Source organism: Rhinichthys klamathensis, unplaced genomic scaffold (genome assembly GCF_029890125.1).
Source record: "Rhinichthys klamathensis goyatoka isolate OS25496 unplaced genomic scaffold, OSU_Roscu_1.1 h1tg000005l_1, whole genome shotgun sequence".
Taxonomy (NCBI): domain Eukaryota; kingdom Metazoa; phylum Chordata; class Actinopteri; order Cypriniformes; family Leuciscidae; genus Rhinichthys; species Rhinichthys klamathensis.
The window spans coordinates 1,637,994-1,664,871 of record NW_026606558.1 but is presented as its reverse complement, the minus strand read 5'-3'; the positions used below and the strand labels follow the sequence as shown (position 1 = coordinate 1,664,871).

General features: G+C 39.2%; 1 protein-coding gene across 1 annotated transcript in view; it reads left to right on the top strand.

Annotated features, from left to right (window-relative positions):
• cttnbp2 (cortactin binding protein 2) overlaps positions 1-26,878 on the top strand; it is a 47,268-nt gene that overhangs the window by 19,321 nt on the left and 1,069 nt on the right. The window contains exons 3-22 of the mRNA XM_056254722.1: positions 5,993-6,217; positions 8,397-9,837; positions 12,232-12,438; positions 12,575-12,674; positions 13,194-13,344; positions 13,803-14,030; positions 14,583-14,700; positions 14,814-15,071; positions 17,376-17,471; positions 18,555-18,634; positions 19,060-19,146; positions 20,061-20,160; positions 20,878-21,033; positions 21,135-21,316; positions 22,303-22,481; positions 22,817-23,022; positions 24,049-24,231; positions 24,359-24,410; positions 24,495-24,606; positions 25,475-25,621. Coding sequence (XP_056110697.1) covers positions 5,993-6,217; positions 8,397-9,837; positions 12,232-12,438; positions 12,575-12,674; positions 13,194-13,344; positions 13,803-14,030; positions 14,583-14,700; positions 14,814-15,071; positions 17,376-17,471; positions 18,555-18,634; positions 19,060-19,146; positions 20,061-20,160; positions 20,878-21,033; positions 21,135-21,316; positions 22,303-22,481; positions 22,817-23,022; positions 24,049-24,231; positions 24,359-24,410; positions 24,495-24,606; positions 25,475-25,621 — 4,308 coding nt within the window. The remainder of the gene's footprint in view (positions 1-5,992; positions 6,218-8,396; positions 9,838-12,231; positions 12,439-12,574; positions 12,675-13,193; positions 13,345-13,802; positions 14,031-14,582; positions 14,701-14,813; positions 15,072-17,375; positions 17,472-18,554; positions 18,635-19,059; positions 19,147-20,060; positions 20,161-20,877; positions 21,034-21,134; positions 21,317-22,302; positions 22,482-22,816; positions 23,023-24,048; positions 24,232-24,358; positions 24,411-24,494; positions 24,607-25,474; positions 25,622-26,878) is intronic.

Here is a 26,878-nt window from a genome sequence, read left to right as displayed (position 1 = left end):
ATGTATTAGTATAAAGTGTTGAATCCAGGTTAAATACCGTTATCCTTATCTTTAAATATGGCTGAATCTATCCCCGTCTCTCCTGCTCACCCATATAGAAGATGTCATGCTGCATTTGGGATATATGCAGCAAAAGCATGACTGGCTTTCCATAAGTGAATCCCAAAGGGAAGCCGATTTCTGTGTGTGAGAGTGTTTCACATCAGAGTAAAGCAGCACCGTCCGTGAGCCTAATGTGAATCTGACCCAGAAGTGAGTATGAACGTGGGAGTATGACAGCTCCTCTTTACTTCATGAGCAGTGCTGTATGTAGTAATGTCTCTATATGGCATCAGTGTCTTGTTATTTTGATGCCGACTTTCCTTCCTCTCAATAGAGATCAAGTTTGTTTCACTAGTGTTTTTCCTTCGTTTTGACATTCCCTGCTGAATAGTGTTTATAGACAGCTTGTAATTAAATGTACAGGATTTCTTCATTGCCGGAATTGTTTGTTATTGATTTTGTCTCTTAACCCTGTCAGTTCTGCTTCACTCAGCTGCGTCTCATTAATTGGATTGCTTTTTTTAATAGATATTTGACAAATGGCACAATGTCATTTACCCTATTTTGCTTGAACAGATGTTTGAGAATGTCAATAGCAAAGTGCAGGTGAATTAAGTAGCCATAAATACAGTTCTTACAATATTACTGACCATGAAATTGTTGACAGTATAAATTGTAATTAAATAATTATATTTTAAATGTAAAAAAAATCAAATATATATTAAATATTAATTAAAAAATACAATCTATTCTAATCTATACCATAGTGTATATATATTCTATATGAATTTGGAGATTCAATGTGGAAAATATGTAATATAATATAAAAATATATTACAAATTATAGAAATATTATTACTATTTAAAATAAGTGTTTTCTATTTTAATATATTTCAAATTTTTATTTATTCCTGTGAAGGCAAATCTGAATTTTCAGCACCATTACTCCAGTCTTCAGTGTCACATGATCCCTCAGAAATCATTCTAATATACTGATTTGGTGATTTTATTATTATCAGTATAGAAATGGTTGTGCTGCTTAATATTTATATTAATACTTCATATTTTTGTGGAAACCGTGGTGCATTTTTCAGGATTCTTTGATCAATAGAAAATTTAAAAGAACAGCATTTATTTGAAATAGACATCTTTTTTTAACATTAAGATTGTATTTACCATCACTTTTGAACAATTTAATGCAAACTTGCTGAATAAAAGAATTATTTTAAATACTTTAATTTAAATTACATTTGGTTTTGCGTATTCATTTTCGACCTTAGGCACTAAGGGTTGTACTTTTGGGTTAGGGCTAGTACTTGAATGAGAGGGTATGACAGATGGTGGTTGGTATTGGAGGTTTTCAGATGGGGGGTGGGTTGGTCTGTAGGGACCCCTCGGTTGCCCAGATTCTCTCTCCCCCTGTTGACCCTGTCCTCTCCCTTTTTACCCCCTGATTAGAAACCCCTAGTGCCCTAATTTTCTACCAAAACCAAACAATACACAGGCTCTATACCATATGCTATTCTGCCTGATCGTCAACATGGAGCCATTCAATCTGTCCCAGAAAACTGCTGTGAAAATGTTTGACTCAGAGTCTCTTCTACTTTTAATATAGTGTTTAACTGTGATGTGACTGTCACAAGACTAAATTTCTTCTCCGTTCCTCTTTTCCCCTCCACTAGCCTGATGCCTTTTGATCTCGCATTTGGGTTAGGAGAGCTGCGGAAGTCCTTGGCCCACAAAGCCAGCTCTGTGTTGATCTAATTGAAAGGCCCCTTGTGAGAGTCTTTGGACATGCACTCACATTCAAACAGAAGAGACACAGAAAAAGAGCTTTCTCTCACAGAAAAGCCTTACAGCTAATATGTCTGAGGGTAATGCTGGAAATCCATGGCAGATTTTTTGGGTTTGTGGCTCCCATAGAAACTTATCACTTGCATTGGCCTTGGCTTGGTCCAGTTCAATGACATTAAGAGGAAGTGACTCAAACACATTTTTGAAGCTTTTTTTTGTGTGGCAATTTCTGTTGAAAGGTGAAGTATCAAGTAATTTGAATAGTTATACTTTTTAGATAATCATACTCGTAGGGAAAAAGTATATTGGCTCTTCCTCACCTTGGTTCCCAGTTTGTCATCCCCTGTCACTCCCTTCAAACCGTCATTGTCCTCCCCTCTCTCTCTCTGCTCATTTTCAGTGCCTCTTCCCCTTTGGCAGGGTGCCCTGGACCCCTCACTCAGCCAGCGCGTGCCTGTAAAGGTTAATGCTAATAATACCAGAGACCTGCCTGAACTCCACCAGGAGTCCTGTGTACACAATTTAAGCTCAAAATCTGGCAGAGAGAGTATGTGAAGTTTCAACAGGGTTTCTTGTCTTATTCATCCCCTAAAACCCGAGTCAGATCAGGACACATAGCTGTACAAATAACCTTGGCTTGGCATTGAATGGGCAATAAGATGTGTTCTGCTTCCTCTGCAGTCAACCATTTGGATGCCAAAAAAAAAATGGGTTACTCACAAATTGCTATAATATGATGCATATTAGCACATGCCTGCCCAAATATAGATATTAAAGGGATAGTTAATCCAAAAATGACAATTCTGTCATCATTTACTCACCTTCACATTGTTCCAAACATCCTGTATGAATTTCTTTCTTCTGTGGAACATAAAAGATGGTACAGTATTTTGAGAAATGTCTTCTTTTTTTATATATAAAAATGTAAGTGAACTGGCTCTATCAGATGAAAAGCTATCAGGTTTGAAACGACATGAGGGCGAGCAAATTAAATTAAAGTGACAAAAGAATGATCAATTGTCTTGCAAAGCTAAATTTTGATTTAAATTACAAGTGGATTACGGAAATAGAAATTAATGCCTGATGTATTAAAAGACTTAAATCTCTTTCTACAGTATAATGGAAAGTGACAACTAAATCATGGCCTTATTATAACTAGCTAAATAATTTGTGTTAGAATTAACAGAAGTGTTTTGTACAGAGCAGCTTTGTTCGGGTGTTTCAGTAACAATAATAATATCAAGCCCTACAGTCAGACATTACTCAGTTGATTTGTGGCTAGTTTCCTCCTCCTTTTACTTTGAACAAGAAAGTGGATCTCTGATCATCTTTACCCTTGATACCACAGAATGTGTTGTGTGTTGCTCTTGTTCATGATGGACGGATAAAGTAGTACATAAGGAGGAGGAGGGACGGCACAGCCTCTGATTATTGAAGAGATTTGTGAAAGCCTAGAGGAAAGTGCCAGATGGCTGAGAATCTCAAAGCCCTCCATTCTCTATCTGCCATGACACACAGACGTTTCTCCCGCCTCCAGATTCCCATCTCTTTAGATCTTTCTCTCTCTCTTGCTCTCAATCTCTCCCTCAACCCCCTCCTCGTGCTCCCTTTTTTCCTCAAGACTTTGCGATGTTTACTTGGTCCTTTACAGTTGTTGATCAGAATAACAGAAGTATGTTTTAATTTGCTCTGTTTCTCTGTCAGCTGTGTTCATGCTTCCTAGGTCAAATATCTTCTAAAATGAAAAACTGGCTATTCATGTTGGATTCATCTTGGTCAAAACTATCTCTCTATAATGTTTCTCCACATTCTGAGGGTCTTGCTAATAAAACATGTTTTCTTGACAATAGTTTCAATATACAGTATATTATCAATTTCCTGTGTCAATATGACTTTCCATACATGAGTCTTTTGTCATATTCCTTTAAAACAAAAGTCAGCTCCTTAATGATATGATCATCCTCAAAGTGACATCACTGAGAACAACAGCATAAATTTCAGTAAGGTATTGTAAGTATTATCAATGAATAAAAAGTGCCCGAGCCAAGGTTGACCAGAGCATATTTGTGGCATACCGTTTATATACGTATAATATATATATAAAAAAAAATACTGCCTTAAATTACAACATAATCAGTTAAAGATTTAAAAATTGTTCTGCATAATAGGAACGACCACCATAAGGATTGTGAAGATGATAAATCCTTCCTTTCCACTTGATCAATATTCTGTCTTTTTGAAACTTTATCCATCCATGCACATTCCTTTGATTTGAAGCTGGCTCTAATATTTCTCACCCACTTCCTTTTGTTTTCCACTTATATGGCAGACTGCACTCATAATGAAATAAGCCTGGTCCAGCACTGGTCTGTCTGTTCATGTTAAGTGGACTAAAAGCAACTCACTTAGAGAACTTTTATGCCCTTGAAAACCATGATACACAGCAGAAGTAAACTGATCCTGACAATTGCAATGAGAGTCATCCATCTCAGGGATCACATATGTGTGTGTGTTTGTACATTTGTATGTTGATTATTTCCTTCCTTCTTTGGGGAAGCAGTAACTGGGCATTAGCCTCCAGGATGCTTTGTGCTCTTTGCATGGTTCCTCCTGATTTCAGTACACTGACTGTGCTAAATAGGGACACCCTGTAGAGAGTAAACTTGTAGATTATCGCTCCCATTTGATCTGCTTGTTCATTTTATAGTATTACTTATCCTGGACAGATGGGTAGTGTAGATCAGCCCAGTGGGTTGCCTGACACTGAGCATGTTTTGTGACAACGAATCCCTTATAATGTACTTGGAGTCATTCAACCGAATCTGTGTCTTACACTATAAAAACGATATAAAATGGCAGCTGTGGTTGCCAAACATTTTTAGTTTTACAAATGTAACTTACAGTAAAAAAGAGCATTAATATATATAATGTTAATATACTAAAGTACTAAAATCTGTTTTGTACCTTTTATAATATTTGTGACAACCACCATAAAAATCACAGGTGCTACAGAGAAAGCCATGTGATGAATCAAAGGTCATTAGATGTAGCTTTTCCACAAATGTTTATACATATAGAAGGTTCACAGTGTCATACACACACATACAAAACACCATTCATGGTCACGCACAACACTAAAATAGTAAACATTATAAATATTAATTTAATGTATTAATAATGTAACATTTAATTAAACATTTATCACGCAAAGATCGCAAGCGGCCGCAAATTACTGTTATTTACTTCAACTGCACGCTATACATGACATTCTTATTCAATCTTGGCAAACTGTGTATCATTAGAGGGATTTAGGACTCTAGATTTGATATTTGACCACTGTTTAGTGTTTATAATAAAAATGGTTGCAGTCATAGTACATAGTACATTTCATCATTACAAATGAATTAATCAGTAGTTATTGATATTTCCAATAGAATAACAAGACACATCTATACTCAATCACGTCTGCTCTGGTTTATTTGCATTCATAGGGCTTAGCTGAATGACACAATAGGGCATTTAGCCCAAAAGTGCACGTTTGGAGAAATATATGTTTGAGTGCAACATGTCAGGATGTATTAAGAGGTTTGTGTGTGTCTTTGCATTGGAAAGTAGAAGAACTTGAATGCTTCTTTTGTTATTAAAGTTCTCCTTAGTTAGTAGTACACAATTGTTTGTGCACTAATAAGTTCCCACACTCAAACAATTCCCAAAGCATATACTCATAAGATCACGAGCAATGTTAGCGGTTTGTCTCTTGGCAGTCACCCACCACTTACTGTACATGGATCACTGCGGTAACATAATGTGTAATAATTGCTCTTTGTTATTTGACAATGATTTGCCAGCATCCCACATATACCACATTGGCATCATAATGATGCTAGGAGTTGTATTTACCTCTTGATCTATGTACCACTATGTAAATAAAAAAAATAGTCTAGTTCCTGTTTCTGGAAATCTGAAAAGGACAGCTTGCATACTGTGTTCCTGTATCAGAATTTTGGGTCTTATACACACCTTAGTCAGAATATCTACCGTAACTTATGTGTGTCCAAACAAGAGTATTTTTGAGTAATATTAGATACAGACAGTTGTGAAAATGCAAAGCTATTGAAAAAACAATCTTTTAAAATGTCAAAAATGTTCTTCATAGGCTCGAAGGAAAGAAGTGTTCCTGCAGGAGCGATATGGACAGTTCAGTCTGACGGACCCATTCCTCGCCATGCAGAGAGACTTTGAGTCAGGGACGGGACCAAAGGACTGTAGGCCTGTTAGCGCGAGCCCCATCACCGTGCTGGAAGCTGTAATGGCCCACTGCCGTAAGATGCAGGAGAGGATGTCTGCCCAGCTATCAGCTGCTGAGAGCAGACAGAAAAGGGTAAGATCTGTGTGATAATTGTGTGTATTCTGTATGTTTAACAGCGCAAGACTACAGAAAGGATTGTGTGTGAATTATTCTAAGATTATTTACATATTCTATCTGAAATAAGGCATCCTTTTCGGTAGGATTACGTTGACTTGATTAAGTTTGCTGTCAGAGGTTTGCTGAGGTGTTCCTAGTTATTCTTGGAATATATTCTAGTATGCAATGTGTGCACCTGTGTGTGTATTTTTAGGAGGTGTGTAGTAATTTGTCTACACCATCTATGCTGATATTGTTCTGGCAGGAAACATTGATGACAGGAAAAAAAAAAGACTTAGAAAAATCCACTTTTCCTAACCTCCATGAAAGCATAGTGCATGTCAGAAGAGCAGAGTAAGAAATAGAGCGCCAGACAAGGCGAGCAATAATGGTATTTAAGAAGAAGAAGAGGAGGTGTCAGAGAAGGAGAGAAATTGATGCTAAGCTCTAAAACACTCTGCCAAACACATCCGTAAATCTATATCTCACTATTTGAGATAGTGCTACGAAGAATACTAGCTACGTGATATCAATGCAGGCCTTGAACTTTAAAAAAACACACATACACACACACACATGCATGCTTCTTCCAAGTGACCCCTGACCCTTCACTGCACACCACTTCTGCAGACCAGATATCAGCTGTGTTCACCATCTCAGTGGCTTCAGTTATATTGTAGGATATGTATTAAAAGATACAGTTTATATATAGGTACATAGCATGCATATTTACATGTTACACCGACACTGAGTGAACTCAGCTCTTTTTTCCAATAATAAACACTTGTGCTTGGTTGTTATGGTGACAGTTCTCTTATTGCATCGGTACTGTAGTTAATGCAACAGCTCATATATATATAGTATAGATGTTTACAAATAGTATAAACATAGTTGTTTATCACAGTGATTACTGTCTGATTCTGTCTGGCCACTGCTTAAGTGTTTTCTTTCATCTCCTCATTTCTGGGGAAGTGTTCATTTTATTCATAGGCTAAGCCTATGAATAAACTGCAGCCATATCACCCTCTAGCCCAAGACTGGTTGCCCACTAAAGCTAAGCAGGGCTGAGCCTGGTTATTACCTGGATGGGAGACCTTCTGGGAAAACCAGGTTGCTGCTGGAAGAGGTGTTAGTGGGGCCAGCAGGGGGAGCTCACCCTGTGGTCTGTGTGGGTCCTAGTATAGTGACAGGGACACTATACTGTCAAAGAGCACCGTCCTTTGGATGAGATGTTAAACTGAGGTCCTGACTCTCTGTGGTCTTTAAAAATCCCTGGCATCCTGGCCAAATTTGCCCAGTGACCTCTGTCCATCATGGGCTCCTAATTATCCCCAAATACTGATTGGCTTCATCACTCTGTCTCCTCTCCACCAGTAAGCTGTGTGGTGGGCGTTCTGGCGCAATATGGCTGCTGTTGCATTATCCAGGTGGATGCTGCACATGGGTGGTGGTTGAGGAGATTTCCCCCTTCTATGTAAAGTGCTTTGAGTGCAGAGAAAAGCGCTATATAAATGTAATGAATTATTATTATTATTAAGCAGCTTAAACCTGCAAATAAAGCTTGAACTTCTATCTCCAACTTGCAGTGTCAATAAGTTCGCTCTTTTTTTCTTGCATGTATTATAGGTTATTGCTCAGCAGTTGATGTTAGTAGTCATCCCCCCCCCCCCCCCCCCCCCCCACATACAAATTCAATTCCCTCTTGATTATCATATTTAAAGCAACTGATACCTTAAAGGTCAAACTGCTATAACACATGAGTGATGTGTTCAGCTCAGTTAGTAGCTTAACACGAGTACTGATCCCTGAACATGCTTTACATAGACACAGTCTCCAAAATAGATTCGGTGTTTATTAATATCATTTTTCTAATTGTTTGGCTCAGAAAATATGTAAAATTCAGCTGATATGTTAATGAAAAAGCTTAGTTAGTGGAGCTTAGACATAAACGGATAATTGTGTAAGGTTAACTTAAGAGTAACTTCTGATTTGAGGTTTAATCTTACTTGATTTTAAAGTAATTTTCAAGGCATGTTTACAAAGTTTTGTCCGAAAGACTGATGTATCTTTAATTGTTTAATAATTACTGTCTTGCTTTATGTGTGTGTTATTTGCTCTCTGCGAGTCTCACATTTGCCCTGCTGCTGCTGTCTAGCTTGAAATGGAGAAACTGCAGCTGCAGAGCCTGGAGCAGGAACACAGGAAGCTGTCAGCTCAGCTGAAGGATGAGCGAGAGAAAAACAAACACGTGGTGATGTCACTGGTGCATGAATGCAAGCAGCTAGCTGCTCGTGTGGTTGAAGAGAACCAGCGCTTTGAGGAGCTCTCGTCCCGCACTGAGCAGGACAGTCGTTCTGTGGGACGATTAGAGGAAGAACTGGTGTCTGAGCGACGTCGTAGCCAACAGATGGAAGCAGAGATGGAGAAACAGTTGGCTGAGTTTGACACAGAGCGAGAGCAGCTACGTGCCAGGCTTAGCCGCGAGGAGACGCGGGCTGTGGAGCTACGGGCAGAAAGCGAAAATCTCCGCCAGCAGGTGGAGCAGCTAAGAACTGAGAGATGCAAAGATGCCCCACCACTGCCTTCTGTCACCCCAGCATCTGTCCCAGTTAAACCCAAGACTATGGCATCCGTGGCTGTGGGCACTGAGGCAACAGTCTACAAGACTGCTTCCTCTCAGACAGATGAAAATGAAGCAGCTAAGAAGGTGCCACTCTCTATCCCAGTCAAGCCTACAAGTTCTACCTATGCTAGCATGAACCTACCTAAGACTTCCAGTGCTGGACGGGGGCTACACCACGGGAGCTCTCAGGCAGAAAATGGAGGAGAGGGCCAAACGCATCCACATGGCTCACATTCACCTGGTGTGTCTGCTACCTTGCCGACTGGGGTCAGTCCCCGCGTCCAGGCGGCCCGATACAAATTCCAACCCTCTGCCTCAGAGCAGGACCAAAATGGAACCGCAAACCAGAGCCCTCCTTCCCGCGATCTGTCCCCCACAAATCGAGACAACTTTGCTGCCAAACAGCAGGCTCGCCACACGGTCACACAGGTTCTCTCCCGCTTCACAAGCCCTCCAACAGGGGGACCCCCTGCAGCCCTTCGGCCTGGTTTGCCACACTCCACATCTGAGGGAGGACCCTTCACAGGGCGTTTAGGCCACCCCCAGATAGGCCTTAAATCACCAACTGTGGCCCGCATCGACAGGGGTAACCCACCCCCCATCCCACCAAAAAAACCAGGACTGTCCCAGACACCATCCCCTCCACACCCACCTATCAAAGTAGTAGGCGAAGCCAGCAGGTCTCCAGGAACAGGACTGGGGGTGGGCCTTGCCAAATCAACTGCCACCCCTCAGCTTCCTCCAAAGCCCTCCCTAGAATTGGGCGGTACAGTCCCAGCCTTGACTGCGTCACAGGTGGGTGCTTCCTGTACTGGCTGGCCGTGGGGGCAGCAGCCGACAGCAGCATGTGTGGAGTGTCCCCCTGTCACCACCTCCTCCACAGCTACCATTGTCATTAGTCCCTCCATAAACCCATCTAGTCTTCCGTCCCATAGCCCCCAGCACCCGGGCAGCACCCTGGCAGCAGCATCAGGTAAAAGGGTGCTCTGTTCTTCACCCTTACTTTCACTGCTTCTCTTTTCTACTACCCTCTTTTTCCATTCTTGATATATTCCTCAGTAAGTCCTCCTAGCAGAGGAGTACATAGAACCAGGAGAGGAGTATTCATAATCTAGGGTTACTTGCCGTTGAAACACAGTACTTCAACATAACCAAGATAAGAGCATTTGTACGATTCTTGAGGGAACCTATCTATGTCTGGACAGTTTCTTGACCAAAGCACTTATAGATACCAATAGGTCAGGTTGTCCCTCTCTTGACGATGCAGGTCTCTAGGGGTATTTTCTGTAACCCATTCTGAAGCTGATGCCAGAGGCTGCTCTTTGCCCTTTCCTCCCATTGACCTACAGCATGGTTCCGCCTCTCCTGTGTTCCACCACTAACCATTTCCCACAATGTCTTAAACTTACCATTCCACTGTGTACATGCTGCCATCTGTTTCTTTGTTTGAATGTGGTGTTGTTCCCTGCATTTTTAAATGTTTCATTCAATGGTTTCATTGACGTTTCTAGACAACTAACCCAATATAATTGTATTTGTTGTGACTTGCACTTAAATATTCATAAATAGGTCTTTATGCATTGATTATGCACAATAGCAATTACTTCTACATCTGAGATATACCATTGATGTCTTTGTTTGAGAAGTGTAAATTCTTTTCTTAGAGCAGAGGTGTCCAATTCTGCTCCTGTAGTGCCAATGTCCTACAAAGTGTCCTTTCAAACAAACCTGTCTGAAAGTTCGTAGTGATCTTTAAGACCTAGCTAATTCAGGTGTCTTTGAATACAGTTCGGAACTAAACTCTGCAGGACAGTAGCCCTCCAAGAGCATGGTTGGACACCCCTGTGCTAAAATGCTACCCTCCTAAAAGACCAGCTTAGATTAGCAGGAGTGTCCTTGCTGATCCGGCTGGTTAGTGCTGATTTGGTGTTAGTCTAGCTGGTTGCTGGTCAACTAGTATGGTCTTTCTTGAAAAGTCTTGCTGGTAAAGCTAATTAAGAAGCCTGGTGGAAACACCAGTACAACAACATCCTACACTGGGGACCAACATCAAAGATGCAACATATGCTGGTCTTTTCAGCAGAGTTCCAAAAGAGCTTTGACAGAGATGTAAGTTAGGGAGAGTCATGCACTGGTCTGTAAGCCAAATAAATGAGACGGCTCCAATTGCAGTTAGATTTTCCCCTTGGAAGGAGTGTCAGAAGCTTTAGAGTTCTCTCATATTTTGAAATACCACCCTGTCTCTGCAGGCCTCTCCATAGCTCTCTGAGAACACCAAAGAAAGAAAATTATAACACCATTGAAGGCAGAGCAAGTATTCCAGCAGAGTCTTTTTTCTTCAATGTCACTAGAGACTAATCCACAGGGTAGCTCTGAAAGATGTCGGTAGCTAGCTGTCATTGCTAAATGCTAAAAATTAGCCCTTTTCTCCCTCTTTCTGCAGCCACTCAGCCATGGCAGTTCTCTGAGGCTCCTCTGCTCTCTTTGCCGCCCATTTTAACCCAGAAAAGAGACAATAATCTTATGCTTTCCACTGGACCTTAATGAAACAGCCTATCTCTATCTCTATCTATCTCTATCCAAACTCCCTCCACTAACCAAGATAAACATAGAGAATCCCTAGAGACAAAGCTATTTACAAACATGCTTTAGCATTAGCACTCAGATACGAGACTAGTTACATCCACACTGCAAGATGAGTTATTTGAATTCTGTTTTCACATACAGGTGCCAATTTGCCAGTAGTATTCCTGTGCATTGTGCTCTGTGCTTTCAAATTTCATCTGTTTATCTGCTGTAGTTTCCATATTTCTAACGCTGTCTAATTTACATGTCTCTCACAATCAGCACCATGTTTAGAATGTTTCAGTTTGACTGACACAATTTACGATGCGTGACTTTCATTAATGTATCATAAACCGCCTGCTGCCTGATTTGATTTATCCAGTTGAGTTGTCTTTTATTTGATTTTGTTTTTAGCCTGACCTAAAAACAGATGAAGTTGACTTTAGCATTTGAAAACTGATCTGATTTGTAGGATATAGTGTGTGGATTGCAGATACACTCTCTAGAATAATACATTTCCAATGTTGTGCCAAAATGTGTACGTCACATAAACATTTATCCTTTGTTTTAACCAAATTTGGCTTACTTCTCATTTTTAACACAACATTTGTATGTTCATGTTTCTGGAGGGTAATTTGGATACTGCTAAATACTCACTGCGCCAGTGGCAGTGGCCTTAAATTATTTCTGTATGACAAATGGAGTCGTTCTTCTGGGTAATGTTTTGGTTCAGGGAACACATTTTGACACAACACCAAGCACCCTGCCTCACTAGTTACTGCTGTTGCTTGAACCCTCCCAGGCTGGTGTCCCTCCATAGTCCCCTCGCTAACCTGTGGTGACCCCGTCCCCCTGGATGACGGGCAAACCCTTCTCCTCCAAGCTGCTTCCCAGGGAAATGTCACTTTATTGTCTATGCTGCTTAACCAAGATCCACTATTGGATATTCATCATCGTCAACATGAATTAACCTCTGCCTTGATCTCTGCTGCTCTTAATGGACACACAGGTATGTGCTGCGGAGATTGGCATTTGTATGCATACATTTTTAATTTTGTTAGCATTGTGCTTTTGTCTTGTGTACATATACACAGTGTAAATGTATATTTTAATATGTAAATAATGTGTTTATGTCTCTTCTATAGACTGCTTAAATCTGCTGCTGACTTCAGGGGCATCTGCTGAAGCTGCCAATGAAACAGGATTTACGCCGTTACATGCCTCTGCTGTAAATGGTCACCATGGGTGGGTCCTCTGTTCTCCTTTCCCTTGCTGTTGTGGTGTTTTAACTCTTTGATTGTGTTTTTAAGAACAGTGACACTTTTGCACATTTAATGTCACTGTTATTAAAATCCATATCAGGTGATCTTATCACAAGACAGACTGCGATTTTTGGTTATTTTCTCTGAAATTTTAGATTGGACAGCTCTTTTAAAGCCACATGTAACAGGCTTGTTTTAAAACCTTTGCTTTGATGCAGTGAATGATTGACTGGTGAGTAGGTGGTACTGTGTCACTGTTGTCCAGGATGCATCAAAACGGATTAGCATTTTAAATGAAATGTGATGTGGTCACATGACTACTGCAACAAGCGGTTTGAGTAATCAACGTTTTGGACCCCTTTTGCATGTGTATTAAGCGCTGCCCGGTTGTGATCAAATCAACAAAATTGGAAGGTAGTGCTGGGTGTATATCTAGAAAATGTTGTCTCTGATGTGTTTCTCTATGCAATGATACCAATCTCAGCTGCTCTTTCATTGGTAGGTGTGTGAAAGCTCTTGTAAAATGTGAAGCTGATTTGGAGAAGGAGTGTTTGCAGGGAAGGACCCCTCTGTACCTGGCCTGTGAACAGGGACATGTGGAGTGTGTGAAAGTCTTGTTAGATGCAGGAGCAGACCGTTCACATGTCACGACTGTGAGTTTTCAGTTCCGCACTGACACCAGTGTCTCTCAAATGTCAATTACATTACGTTCCTAAACACGTTAGGAAATACTGGCCCTCTGTTCATCTCCATGGTTACCTTAACAGTTGAGCGTGGGTATTTTGCGGTCTATGTGTTGTTCAGAATGTAATTACGGTCCCTATTTTAGAAACACTTAATTATTCCCTGGATGGTTTCTCAGTTTGCTCTTATTTACTGGGCTGAAAAATCCCCAAAATATCCTGGGAATTCTTTAGGTCTAAATTAAGGTTCTTTTCTGTTTTTATATTTGCTGGTTGGTTCATATTGTGTGTGTTTGTATTTTTTTTTTTAGATCTGTTTTGTTGTAAGTATGTGTATATCTGTAGATTAGTATGTTTGTGGATTTTTTTTCTCCACAAAAACTCTTTTTTGCACTTTCCACTTGTGCTTAAGTGTTTGTTGTTTACAGAACAACTGCACAGCTCTGCACGCCGCTGTCAGTTCAGGTCACGTGGGCCCTCTGAAGCTCCTGCTACACCACCCATCACCTGAACCAGACCTGGGTCTCCCGGCATCTCCTTCAGACTCCAATCAGGAGCCCCAACACCCTGGCATAACCAAGGCCTGTCACATCCTCAACCACAGTAACCAGGATGGCTGGACTGCTGCCCATATTGCTGCATCCAGGGGCTACAAGGTGACTTGTTTGAGTTTGATGCCAAGTACACTGTTTTACTAGCCTGACGTCGTCATACTCAGATTCTAGTCAGAATGTGAGTCTAATATTGCTCCATTGGGCTGTGATTATGGGGCGTGTTTCAACCGAACCAGGAAAGAAAATGCCTCTGCACTCAATTGGATTGACAAATGCCTTGATCGCGGTTCTCTTTTCCTCTTTTAAAATGAATGCGCTGTCTACATCTTCTATAACAGACGCGATGGTGGCATCTACACATCTAAATTCTCCAGCGGCAGCCATTCTTTGTTGTAAACAAATTCAACCCAATCGCTGTTTGGTGACGTGGATGATTACGTTACGGTTGATCATCTTATAAAGCCCGCCCTGACAATTTGATTGGTCCGAACAAGTATGCCGTTTGGTTCAGGCATACTTGCTTCACAACAGATCAAGTCCAGACTGAACTTCCCGTCCTCAAATGTTGTGGGCGGGGCTAAGTTTGGCTGGCATCCAGAAAAGAATAGTTAGAAGTGGCTGATAACACATGCTTACATGTTTTCTGCTTTACAGAAATGCCTGGAGGTTTTGTGTAACCACAGTCAACAGGACATGGAGAAGAGGGACAAATGCAATCGCACCATACATGATGTTGCCACAGATGACTGCAAAGATCTACTAGAGAACCTGGGTGAGTATAATTTAAGCGATAGAGCTTTGTACAAATGTGATAGTTTGGCAGGTTTAGTTGGCTTAAGTGACCACAGCCTTAACCCTTAACATTTGCTTTCTGCCCGACTTTAGACTTGTACACAGTGGTTGTACAGGTGCTCATGTGCTCACTGGAGCGTCTTTGCCCTGTGGATCTCCTGGAGGATGGATGCACTGTTGGCAAAGTTACAATTCGACGCAATACCAGCTGGGAAGGGTTAACAGTAAGCTTGAGTGACCTGCTAACTAATCACCTCCAGCTAATTTGTGGGAGGTGGGAACTGCAGGAAGTTCTGGATAGAGCAGACACTTTGGGCCTCTCTACTAACAGCATGGCCTCAGTGATTATAGGTAATCACATATACATCTTACAGTATAACTAGCTACTTGCCAAGAAATTTAGAATAATTCGTGTCCATTTAACTTGATTATCTTTATAACAAGGGTGCCCAATCCTGTACCTGGAGATCTACCTACTTGAAGAGTTCAGATCCAACTGTGTTCTAACACGCCTGTCTGTAATTATCAAGTTTTTCTGAAGATCTTAATTAGCTGGTTAATTAGCAGTTGTGTTTGATCAGTGTTGTAGTTGGAACTTGGCAGGAAGGTAGATCTCCAGGAACAGGATTGGGCACCCCTGCTCTACAACATGAGGTGTTATGTTTTGTGTAATTTCCAGATCATATTTCACCTCAAAACCAAAAGAAAATACAAATACACTACCCTTCAAAAGTTACCCAGTCAGTACATTTTTTAATGTATAAAAATAGAAATCGTTTGTAACAATGTAAATGTCTTTACGGTCACTTTTGATCAATTGAATCCATCCTTGCTGAATAGAAGAAGTATTAATATATATTTTTTTCTTTTTCTTTTTTTGAACGGTAGAGTATAATTTATATAAATATAATTTATATATCCCCCTACATTCAAAAATCTAATTTATATAACTGTAATATACACTACCGTTCAAAAGTTTGGGGTCAGTGAGAATTTTATTTTTATTTTTTGGAGGAAAGAAATCAATGCTTTTATTTATCAAGGAATAATTAATTTGATCGAAAGTGACAGTAAAGACATTTATAATGTTACAAAAGATTCTAACCCTAACCCTATTCATCAAAGAATCAAAAAAAAAAAAAAAAAAAAAACTGTACAACTGACAGACCAACAACTGTTTCAATATTGATAATAATAATAAATATTTCTTGAGCATCAAATCCTCATATTATACTGATTTGTGAAGGATCATTTGACACTGAAGACACTGACACTGGTGATGCTGAAAATTCAGCTTTGATCACAGGAATAAATTACACTTTACTATATATTCACACAGAAAACAGCTGATTTACACTGGAATAATATTTAATACTATAACTGATTTTTGTTGTATTTTTAATCAAATAAGCGCAGCCATGGTTAGCAGAAGAGAATTCCTTTAAAAGTATTTAAAATCGTACCGACCCCAAACTTTTGAACGGTAGTGTATATAATACTGTGTCTAGACAGAAATTTTATTTCTATTATTTAATTTCCTTTTTTTAATTATTTGTTGCAGTTTTTGCTTTATGGTAATTTGCACAAGAAAAATATTATAAATCTATTTGTTTTTATTTTGATGTGAAATATGACCTGAACATTTCTTGGTGATATTCACCCCTCGTATTTGTTTTTACTTTGATGTAAAATATAACCTGAACATTTTTGGGTGAAAATCACCCCTTCACTGACATGTTTGAATGCACAGTGCAGAAGCAGCCATGATCGTTTCATGATTGCTTTGAAATGCAACTTGTAGCGTAGAGAGACGTTTTGCGATGGCTATTCTCGGATGACCCCCCAGCCTTATGAACAGCTGCTGCACTTCCTGAATTGCCCTTGGTTACTGTTCAAGTTTTAATTTCCCCACCTCAGCGATTTTAAACTCTTGTTGTCATAGAAGCAAGAAAAAAGAGACGGCCAAAGTGCCCAATATGTGTTTATATATCTGCCACTAGTATGATTTGTGATATAAAACTTCTGAATATAGAACTTAATACCACACACACAGATCCGCACAAATGTGCTATTATTTACTTGTGCAGACTCTTTAGTAGTTATTCTGACTCGAGCTCTAGTGAGCATGAATTGAATGTGACTCTTGTCTTGGGTGTTGTCCAACACCACACTGGGCCAAGTAGGGAAGGACGTGGGACAGGGGTCTAACTCCACTTGGCTCGACCCGAGGGTTGTCATGCAGGGCTGCTGAAAATAAACTAGCCTTCTCCAAGTTCTCACCTATCTCTTTCACACCCCTCTGGCCTTCTCCCTGTCTCTTTTGCACTCTTTCTCTCACCACTTCTTTTTTTTGTTTACACTCAACTCCTCCCTTAAGACAAGATGTTTTCAAACACCAAGAGCAGATGTCAAAATGAAGCGATTTGGCCTACAGAGAGCAACTTGATGACTCTTTACTATTCCAGACAGAAAACATGAGACTGACAGACAGGAAAGAGAGAGGAGGATAAAAGCTCATTTATAATGGCTCAAAACAGTAGATGAAAACTGCTCCCATGTCAGTAAAGATTACACATCCGTGTCTTTCACCGTAAGCGGACATACAGTACATCTAGCAAATCTATCCCTCTTTCCTAAATGATTTTCCTTGTTCAGGTGATGCTGTCTGGCTGCCGGGACAGGAACTGGCCCAGTCTCCTTGGGACCTCATTCGGAAACGCCTGAGTCAACGTATTACCATACATCTTAAAGGTGAGCTTTGCAGTCGTTTCATTTAGTCTCTTTTAAACTAAGGCCTATTTCACACCTCATACATAAGCAGTCCATATTCATTTTGTCACCCATATTAAAGACTCCTAAAAATGCATTACGATTTTCACAGAAACGATAAGCAGCACTACTGTTTTCAACACTAATAATAATAAGAAATGTTTCTTGAGCACCAAATTAGCATATTAGGTGTCCGTAAGATAAAGTAGTCTCTTCAGTTTGCAAAGACTGCATTTATTTGAAATTCATTAAGTTAAAGTATTCAAAAATACAGTAAAACAATACAATTTATTTTTTAATTTTTTCTTAAATAACTATTTTCTATTTTAATATATTTTAAAATGTTATTTATTCTTGGGTTGGTATAGCTGACTTTTCAGTGAAAACTCTTAATGAATAGAAAGTTCAAAAGAACAGCATTTATCTGATATAGATGTTCTTTTGCAACAATGTAAATGTCTTTACTGTCACTTTTGCGATGATCCGTTTATTTCAAATATTAATTTCTTCTTCTTTTTTATCTTTTTTTTAATTTATCTTACTAACCCTAAACGTTTGAACAGTATTGCATTACATGGCATTGCATTCTACATGGTATAACTTGTAAGAAATACTAAAAATGTATTTCTTTATGTAGAAATGAACATTAAATTAGATTAAAAGTATTGTTCATAGTTATTAAATGTCCATGGTTCATATGTATGCAGTGCCTAATGTTAACAAATTGAACCTCATTGAGAAGTGTTGCCACATGTTTTGTAAAATGATCAAATTGTATAAGAGATTCTCTTGGTAAAGCAGAAAGTTACACTATGCCTATGATAGAAAGAACCAGCAGATCTCTCGTGCTGTGCTCCCTGTCATCACATGACCACGATGTTTAGCTGGGCTCCAGAATATTCCATCTCATGCAACGGCACGTCAAAACAACTGCATGAATTCCTCGCTCAAATCCATTTCACACAGATCTCCTGGTCTCCCATGTCCTCTGTGTGTTGTGCTCTTTGATATACCATGTAGGTTTGATTTATGTCTCATGGCTGCTATAATTTTGCTTTCTGTCAGGCCTGTCAGAGTGCACTCTGGATGAGATGACGTACGACTCCCTGATCCCTCTACAGCTGCTGCAGAACTATGTCCGCCTGGTACGCTGACTCACTCTTCTCGTCAAATAGAGTTTTTTAGCATGTCTGAGTTAAGCTGGATGATCTTTAAAGTTTGGATGAAGAGTGCCTGAGAGGGAACAAAGTCCTTATAACACCTTGGGACCAAAACAAAATGCTTTGAGCCTCCACCACCAGTTTGGCACCTTGGGGCAACAGATGCTATTTGTGTTTTAAAAGGATGTAATAGAAGATATATGCAGATGCAGTGCAACAAGTAGTAACTTAAGACAACAAAACACCCTCCAAGACGCACTTGAGTAATCAAGCCTGCATAAAGGCATGCATAAATAAAATATTTGGCATGGATGATAAAATGTACCTGGTCTAGATGAATAATACATGTGCTATTGTTCATGATATTTACCAGTGTTGATAAACTCAGTTGTGTTTTTGTTTGTGGTCAGGTGGAACAGTATCATAATGTCATCTTCCATGGGCTGGAGGGCAGCTTTCAGGAGTATATCGCCAACCAGATCTCTCATTATATCAAGGTAATTATTATCAATTGTCTTAAATATTCATATTTTACATTTCATCCAAAGGGTTTAAAAATGAATAAGTAAATGCATTTTGTTAATTGAAATGTTTTTTGAACATTAAGCACTGATTATATGAGGCCTAAATCCTATAAGGATGTACATAAAAAGTGCAATGATAAATTCATGAAATGTATTCAAAAACATACACCACATTAAATTAATAAAAAACATTTATAATAGAACTTTCTATTCATCAAAGAATTCTCAAAAAAATGATCATGGTTTCCACAAAAATATGAAGCTGCATAAATGTTTTCAACATTGATAATAATAAGATATGTTTCTTGAGCAGCAAATCAGTATATTAGAATGATTTCTGAAGGATCGTGTGACACTGAAGACTGGAGTAATGATGCTGAAAATTCACCTTTGCCATTACAGGAATGAATTACATTTTAAAATGTTAAAATATAAAAACAGTTATTTTAAATTGCAATGTTATTTCACAATATTACGGTTTTCACTGTGTTTTTGATCAAATAAATGCATCTTGGTTGGTGAGCATAAGAGACTTCTTTCAAAAACAATAAAAAAATCTTACCGACCCCCAATATTTTGAACAGTGCTGTAAAATAAATGGTAAACAGAGTACAATCTTATTTCCTTAATGTAACATATTTTTGAGTAAAATGTTATTCACCAAGAAAAAATGTAGGATGGGCCGGAAGGTGTACTAATAAAGTAAATAGGGTCCATTTTGATTTCATGTTGACTTAAGAGTTTCACAAATGTATAAACATCAAGTAAATGTTAAACATGAGCTAAATTTCTGAATAATCTCTGAATCTCAGTATGTCTGATGTGCTGTGAACATCCATCTATACCAGTCATGATGTTTATGATGCACCTGTTGTGTGTTATTGCAGCACAGACAGGAGGCCCAGGGGATTGGCTGTGATGTCATCAGGGTGGAGATAGATGAGAGTCTATCAAAAGAGCACCTGCTGGAAATCTTCATCAACTGTGGTAAGAGCAGGGCTGTGTCGAGGAGTCACATATCTCAGGTGATGATGTAGGCAAAGGAGCAGAGGAAGAAGAAATCAGACCCTAGAAACAAGATCAAATCTTGAATTTCCATAAAGTTTATCATGTGTTTAATCTGACATGCTCAGAAATTATCAAGGTTTTATTGTGCAACTGTCTATGATGACTGATTATTTTGGCCTGTACCTTGTAATAATAAAAAAAAAAAGGTTATAGAGAGGCACTTGCAGTGGAGATGAATGTGGTACATTTGTAAATATTCAAAATACTTAGTTTCAATGGTATAGCCACAAAATGTTTACAAAATGTCTGTTAGCATGCTTGTGAAAAATCACTCACTTACCTTTACTGTGTAAAGTTATATCAAATTTTACATATTTGTTGCCATGGCTGTAAAACAACCAACTTTACAGCTCAAATATGTTTCTTTTAACAAAAAAATTAATGTTACTGCTTTTATGAAATTCTGAGCTTGAAATTTCTGCTGTTAAATCCTCTAAAAATGGGACCCATTCACTTACATTTTAAGTGCCTCACCATAACCTTGATTTTTGCACAGTATTTTTTGTGGTAATCAGCATTATACTACAAATTATGTTGTTTGAGGAGTTTAACTTGAACCCAGAATATTCCTTAAATAATTGCATCTTTGAATATAGTGGTATGTCTGGTATTGATCGAGTTGTGTGTGTGTATCAGGGTTCCTGGTGTCTTTGCATGAAGGCAGCGCTGGGCGTTGTGTTGTGGCGGTTCTTGAGGGTCTGGAGAGAGCACACTCTCTCAACCACATCCTGGGAGACCTGTGCGAAGCACTGGAGAACCGAGGATCTGTCTATTCCCTCTCCCTTAATCATGGTGAGATACATTCATACAGAAAAGATGTAGCAGAGCAGGAACAGTCATGTACCTGAAATAGCATTTCGGTTCAACTCTTTTCTCCTCGTGTTGATGGGCAGGTCACAATGGGCTCTACTATTTCCGTGAAGGGAGTTTTTTGATTGGCACCCTGGCTAAGCCTCGTCTGCAGGGTGCTGAGCTACGATTACAGCAGCACTTCCGCTGGGTTCAGCTGCGCTGGGACACAGAGCCCCTCAATGGCATGCTGGGACGTCATCTCCGCAGAAAACTCCTCCACAAGGTCAGCCCTGCTTCATTATCTAATGAGCTGGAGGGAAGACCTCCAAAATAGAAATTCAGCTCTAAATTTAGTCAAGATCGTTTAGTAAAGTGGTTCTCAACTGGTTTTTGGCATGGGACTCACAGTTCCCCATGGTCATGACGCTAAGCAAACTAAGCTAATTTATTTCTCAAAGAACCATCAAAGTACCATCCCTCTTTAAAGCTATTAAATAGCAGCCCCAAACTACCGTAGTATAAATACAATAACGTTAGTAAGTTGGTATGAGACACCACAGTCATTTAAAATATAGAAAATAATAAAATAAGTTAAAATAAAGTGGTATTTTGGTAACTACAAAAACTAGAGTTTCCATGGAAAATACACAATACTTACCTGAACTATTAATAAAACATAAGGGCTTTGATCCTGATGAATACCTGCATGCAAATTCTTCCCAGCTAATGCACGACATGCCAGTTACATCATTTATTCGTAAGTTTTATTAATTTTATGACTTACTAAATGTAACTACGACTTGCATGCTCGTGATTTGATTTGCTCTTTATATATAGTGAAGTGATATATAGCACACACTGAATAGATACTGAATCACAACATGTTTTTTTCATGCACTCTTTTTTTTTTTACTGTGTCTGACAGAAGAGTCGTCAGCCTTCACGCACATCTTTCAAAATAAAAGTCTTGCATCAGAAAAACATTTACAATAAAAAAAATGTGTTAACAGTCTTGTGACCCACCGGTTGAGAAACACCGGTTTAGTAGATTTAGTGTAGTTTATTGTGTTGTAGCGTATGACTGCTGAATTTGTTCATAGCTAGTTGAGTCTAAAAACTATTTGTTCATAGCCAAAAATAGTTTTTTTTTGGAGCACATAAAGAGGTTTTTCTCAGTTGCAGTTACATACAATGGAGACTTTTAAGCATTAAAAAAAGTCATTTTTTAGTGAGCCATCCCTTTCACTTAGATTTTCTGTGTTTCTGCAGACTCAGGGCCAGTGCTGGACATCTGATGATCCTGTACACAAAGCTCTTTCTTGGGTGTGCTCAGTGTGGCACCAGCTCAACGCCTGTCTGTCGCGTCTGGGGACATCAGAGGCCTTGTTGGGACCCTACATCTTCCTCTCTTGCCCTGTGAATCCAGAACAGACCCAGGCCATTCCAAAGTATGTCAATCTAGTGTTGTCACAATACTGGAATTAATATTAATATATATATAATAATAATAGTTCTAAGACAATTGTAATACAACTGTCCTGTAAAAAAAAAAAAAAAAAAAATTTCAAAACAAGTAAATAAAGCACAGCTGGCACCATGTATCGATACTGCAGAAAATTTGTATTTAAATTGTAAATATTCAGAATCTAGGTGTATCGCTTTTTTTCTTATCATTCACAACGCTGTCATTTGAAATTAAACAACTATTCATGCAAAAAAAAAATTGTATTTCCTATGACAGGGAGTGTTTCATGTTAAAATTGGTCCATGTGTCTGTGTTTAGGTGGTTAGTGAGGCTTTGGAATGCAGTGATTGTTCCACGGGTCGAGGACGCTGTTATATCTAGAGTAACAGCCAAGCGCTCTCCCGCCCAACGACGGTCTCCCAACAGCAAAGGTCTGAGCCCAGGTCAGAGAGCGGTTGTCAAAGCAGCTCTCAATATCCTTCTGAATAAGGCTGTGCTGCAAGGCTGCCCACTGCCCAGACCAGGTACAGCACCAGTGTTGGGGAACAGACTCAACTAAAACATGCGACAAATGTAACTACATCAGTACTTTATCAGTAGCTCAGTTGATTTTACAATAATGCAGCTTTAATGCTGCATTTTAATACTGAGATAATTTCCCCAGCCACATTCAAAGTAGTCTCAGCCTCAGATGTCATGCCCATGGACCAATGGTTGATGCATATGGCACACAAAATTGGAAACACTTATGGTCCGCCTGGAAACAAAGCTGTCGCGGTTTGAAACCCCCTCATGGAACAAGAAAGCTGTCGTGTTTATATCTGTGACAATGAGCTCTTATCAGGATCAACTAAAACACTGGAAGTTGTGAAGTTCACAGCATAGACTCTTTAAAATACGTCTAAGAGTTTTGAACGCCATTCTGTTATCGTAGGGACATCATCGACGTTACATTTTCATGCTCCCAAACATGAAGCTGAACAAAACAAACTGTGATTGGTTGCTGTACATGTAGCTGCTATGGAGTCCAGACCTTCTGCCGTCAGTCTGAAGGTCTGGCTATGCGAGACTACATTCAAAGTAGCTTTACTAACACTGACTCTCAGCCATTAAAGGGGCAATTTGTAAGAATGTTCATGCATTAATCGATTTGAACAGTGTGTAACGAAACTTTAAGAAACGAGACCTTCCTGACTTCCTAGGTTGTCTATGAAAGCCAGACTGATTTTTATGTAAAGTACTCAGGATATTTTTGCAGGGAAAATCAAAAGGATGTAATGTCGCTCTCAGCAGCGTGGACAACTCCGGGATGTTCGTTAACAGTATATCTCTGTATTTCCAACTACTTTTTACTTATATGTGAAGAATAAAAAAAGAACTTCGCCACGAGTATATTGGGGGCCTGTTAAGAGGGAGCAATAAGTTGCTGCCTCCAATTCACTTAATGGCCACCGGTGTCGCTAATAACAAGGGTTTTTGAATTCTACAGTGCAGTAGTTATTGGCGCTCACATAAAACATATTTTACTCTTTTTCTGTTTGTGTGGTTAGAGATTGACAGGCTTTTACCAGAGTTCCAGGGAGGATGTTTCCCTCTTTCCACCATTGGCTCCGCCTACAGGAAAGGGGGCCGAAAAGGACGCGAGAATGGCGCTTGGAGACGAGCCAATACCAGTCCGCGGAAGAAAGGAAGCCCCGCCTCTGGGAGGAACTCTAGCTGTTCCTTAAGAGAAGGTGAGGTGTAACTGATGGCTCTGATTTTGCAGTAAATGCACCTCAGCTACAGAAGCAAACTGCTTTTAACTTTTTGTTTCCAAAAAATTGTCTAAATAATCCATATTCTTTTATTCTTGTAATATAGGATCTCTGTCCAATTCAAGCACTCACTCACTGACAAATGTCAATCATGCAAGGTTGGTTTCCCATGTGTGTGCATGTGTTCGTGCTACCAGGAGATGGCAGTGTTACTCAATGATTCTGTGTGGATGTTCCTGCAGACTCAGTGATGGAGTTCCTGTGGGTCTTTCTCTCTACTCTGATGATGAGACGGATCTCATCAGAGAACTCCAGACCATGTGCTCCAGCAAATCTGAGCCAGACATAAGCAAGGTAATAGACATTAATATGCACTGTTCAAAAGTTTGGGTTCTGTAAGTTATTTAACATTTAAAAAAAAAAAAAGATGTTATTTTTGTTCACCGATGCAGAATTTATTTGATCAAAAGTAAATTTATTATTCCTGTGATGGGAAAGTTACATTTTCAGCATCATTACTCCAGTCTTCAGTGTCACATGATCCTTCAGAAATCATTCTAATATGATGATTTGGTGCTTAAGAAACATTTCTTATTATCATTGTTGAAAACAGTTGTGCTGCTTAATATTTTTGTGGAAACTGATCGACTTTTTTCAGGATTCTTTGATGAGTAGAAAGTACTCAATTTACTTGCATTAATAATAGTACATGTAAATAATCCATTTACGTTTTGAGAATAAAGTAGGGAGAGAAAAAATCCAACTGACTAGCATTAATGGGATCGTTCACCCAAAAACGAAAATGTACATTTACTCACCTTTATGTTGTTCCAAACCTGCATGAGTTTCTTTCTTCTGTTGAACACAAAAGAAGATATTTTGAAGAATGTTGGTAACCAGACAGTTTACGGCACCCATTGACTTCCATTGTATTTTTTCCTACTATGGAAGTCAATTTTGCATGTTTCCACTCATATTCCTACAGAAAATGTAAAAATATAGTTTGTTACTATTGGTATTATTATTTTATATACACATTACAAAGCAGTGGTTTAATCTTCTAGTCTAAGTTTTAGTCTGTCTACTACAAAAAACTCTGCTTGTGTATCTCTCAGAGACTTTCTGTTCAAGCTAAACAAACAGTCTGGCACAGTAAAGCACATGGCCTTGCAGTTTCTAGGAATTGACGAGCTGTTTTCATTTCCTCTTTTACCTGGTACAGATTGCTCTCTTTAAAGAGGACTTCATCATGCTTCCAGACTCGAGTCCGCCCACTCCTCAGATGAGTGATGGTGAGGTCACGGAGTCCCAAACACTCCCTGTTACAACAGAGAGTGCCGTGGATATGACCTATCCTCCACCACAGAAGGCAAGGCTTTGATAAAACACCATGTCTCTGTTCCAAAGCCTACTGAGACACCTACAGGTAGCGTTCTTCCAAGGCCATTGTCCTAACTGTGACGGAACCAGTTTGGACACTCTACATAGTGCACAGATAAGGACATTTCACACTGCGCTTATTCTAAACCCCGCTTTTAACTCCGGGTAAAGGAAAGTTTTACGTTTTTTAGAAGTTGTACTTATTTTAACTTGAGCACCGTGTTTTTAGAACACTGTCATGTGTTCTATATTTATCTGTTGCTTTTAATTGGGTTAAAGGGATACTCCACCCAAAAATAACTTTCTGTCATCATTTACTCACCCTCAAGTTGTTGCAAACCTATATGAGTATCTTTCTTCAGCTGAACACAAAGGAAGATATTTTGAAGAACGATTGGAACCACACAGTTGTTTGGCACCATTGACTTCCATAGTAGAAAAAAATATACTATGGAAGTCAATGGTGCCAAAGTTCCAATCGTTCTTCAAAATATCTTCCTTTGTGTTCAGCAGAAGAAAGAAACTCATACAGGTTTGCAACAACTTGAGGGTGAGTAAATGATGACAGAATTTTCATTTTTGGATGGAGTATCCCTTTAAGTTATTCGCAGGGCTTTATGGGATTGTAGTTTTTTCCCCCCTCATTTGAGCTGTTAAGTACAGTCTTTCCCCTTTTTCTTTTTGTCCGAGTTTCAAATACTTTTAATATTGTGATTCACCTCATAGCAGGTTGGTTTGGTTTATGGCTTCTAACTCTTTAAAGGGGTAGTTCACCCAAAAATGAAAATTGTCATCATTTGTCAAATTGTCACCCTCATGTCGTTCTAAACCAGTGAAACGGGTTTTTATTTAATCATTTTTGTTCTTCGTCAAAAAAAATGTAAAAATATTTTTAATCAGAGCGGTTTCTGTCCCTCCATTGACAGCTACGCAACTACCACTTTGACGCTTAAAAAAGTTTATAAAGAGATTGTAAAACGAATCCTTATGAATGGAGCGGTTTAGTACAAATTTTCAGAAAAGATTTGATTGCTTTATATGACGAACAGATTGAATTTAGGCTTTTATTCACATATAAACATTGATCAAACAGAAGCGCAACCGCACTTGCTTGATGCGCGAGAACAAACCTCATTGGTTCTTGCAGAAGCTCAAATGTGCTGCGTAACATGAAAATGAACCTCATTGGTTCTTGCGAAAGCTCAAATGTGCTGCGTAACACGAGAATTAACCAGTTAACACCTCA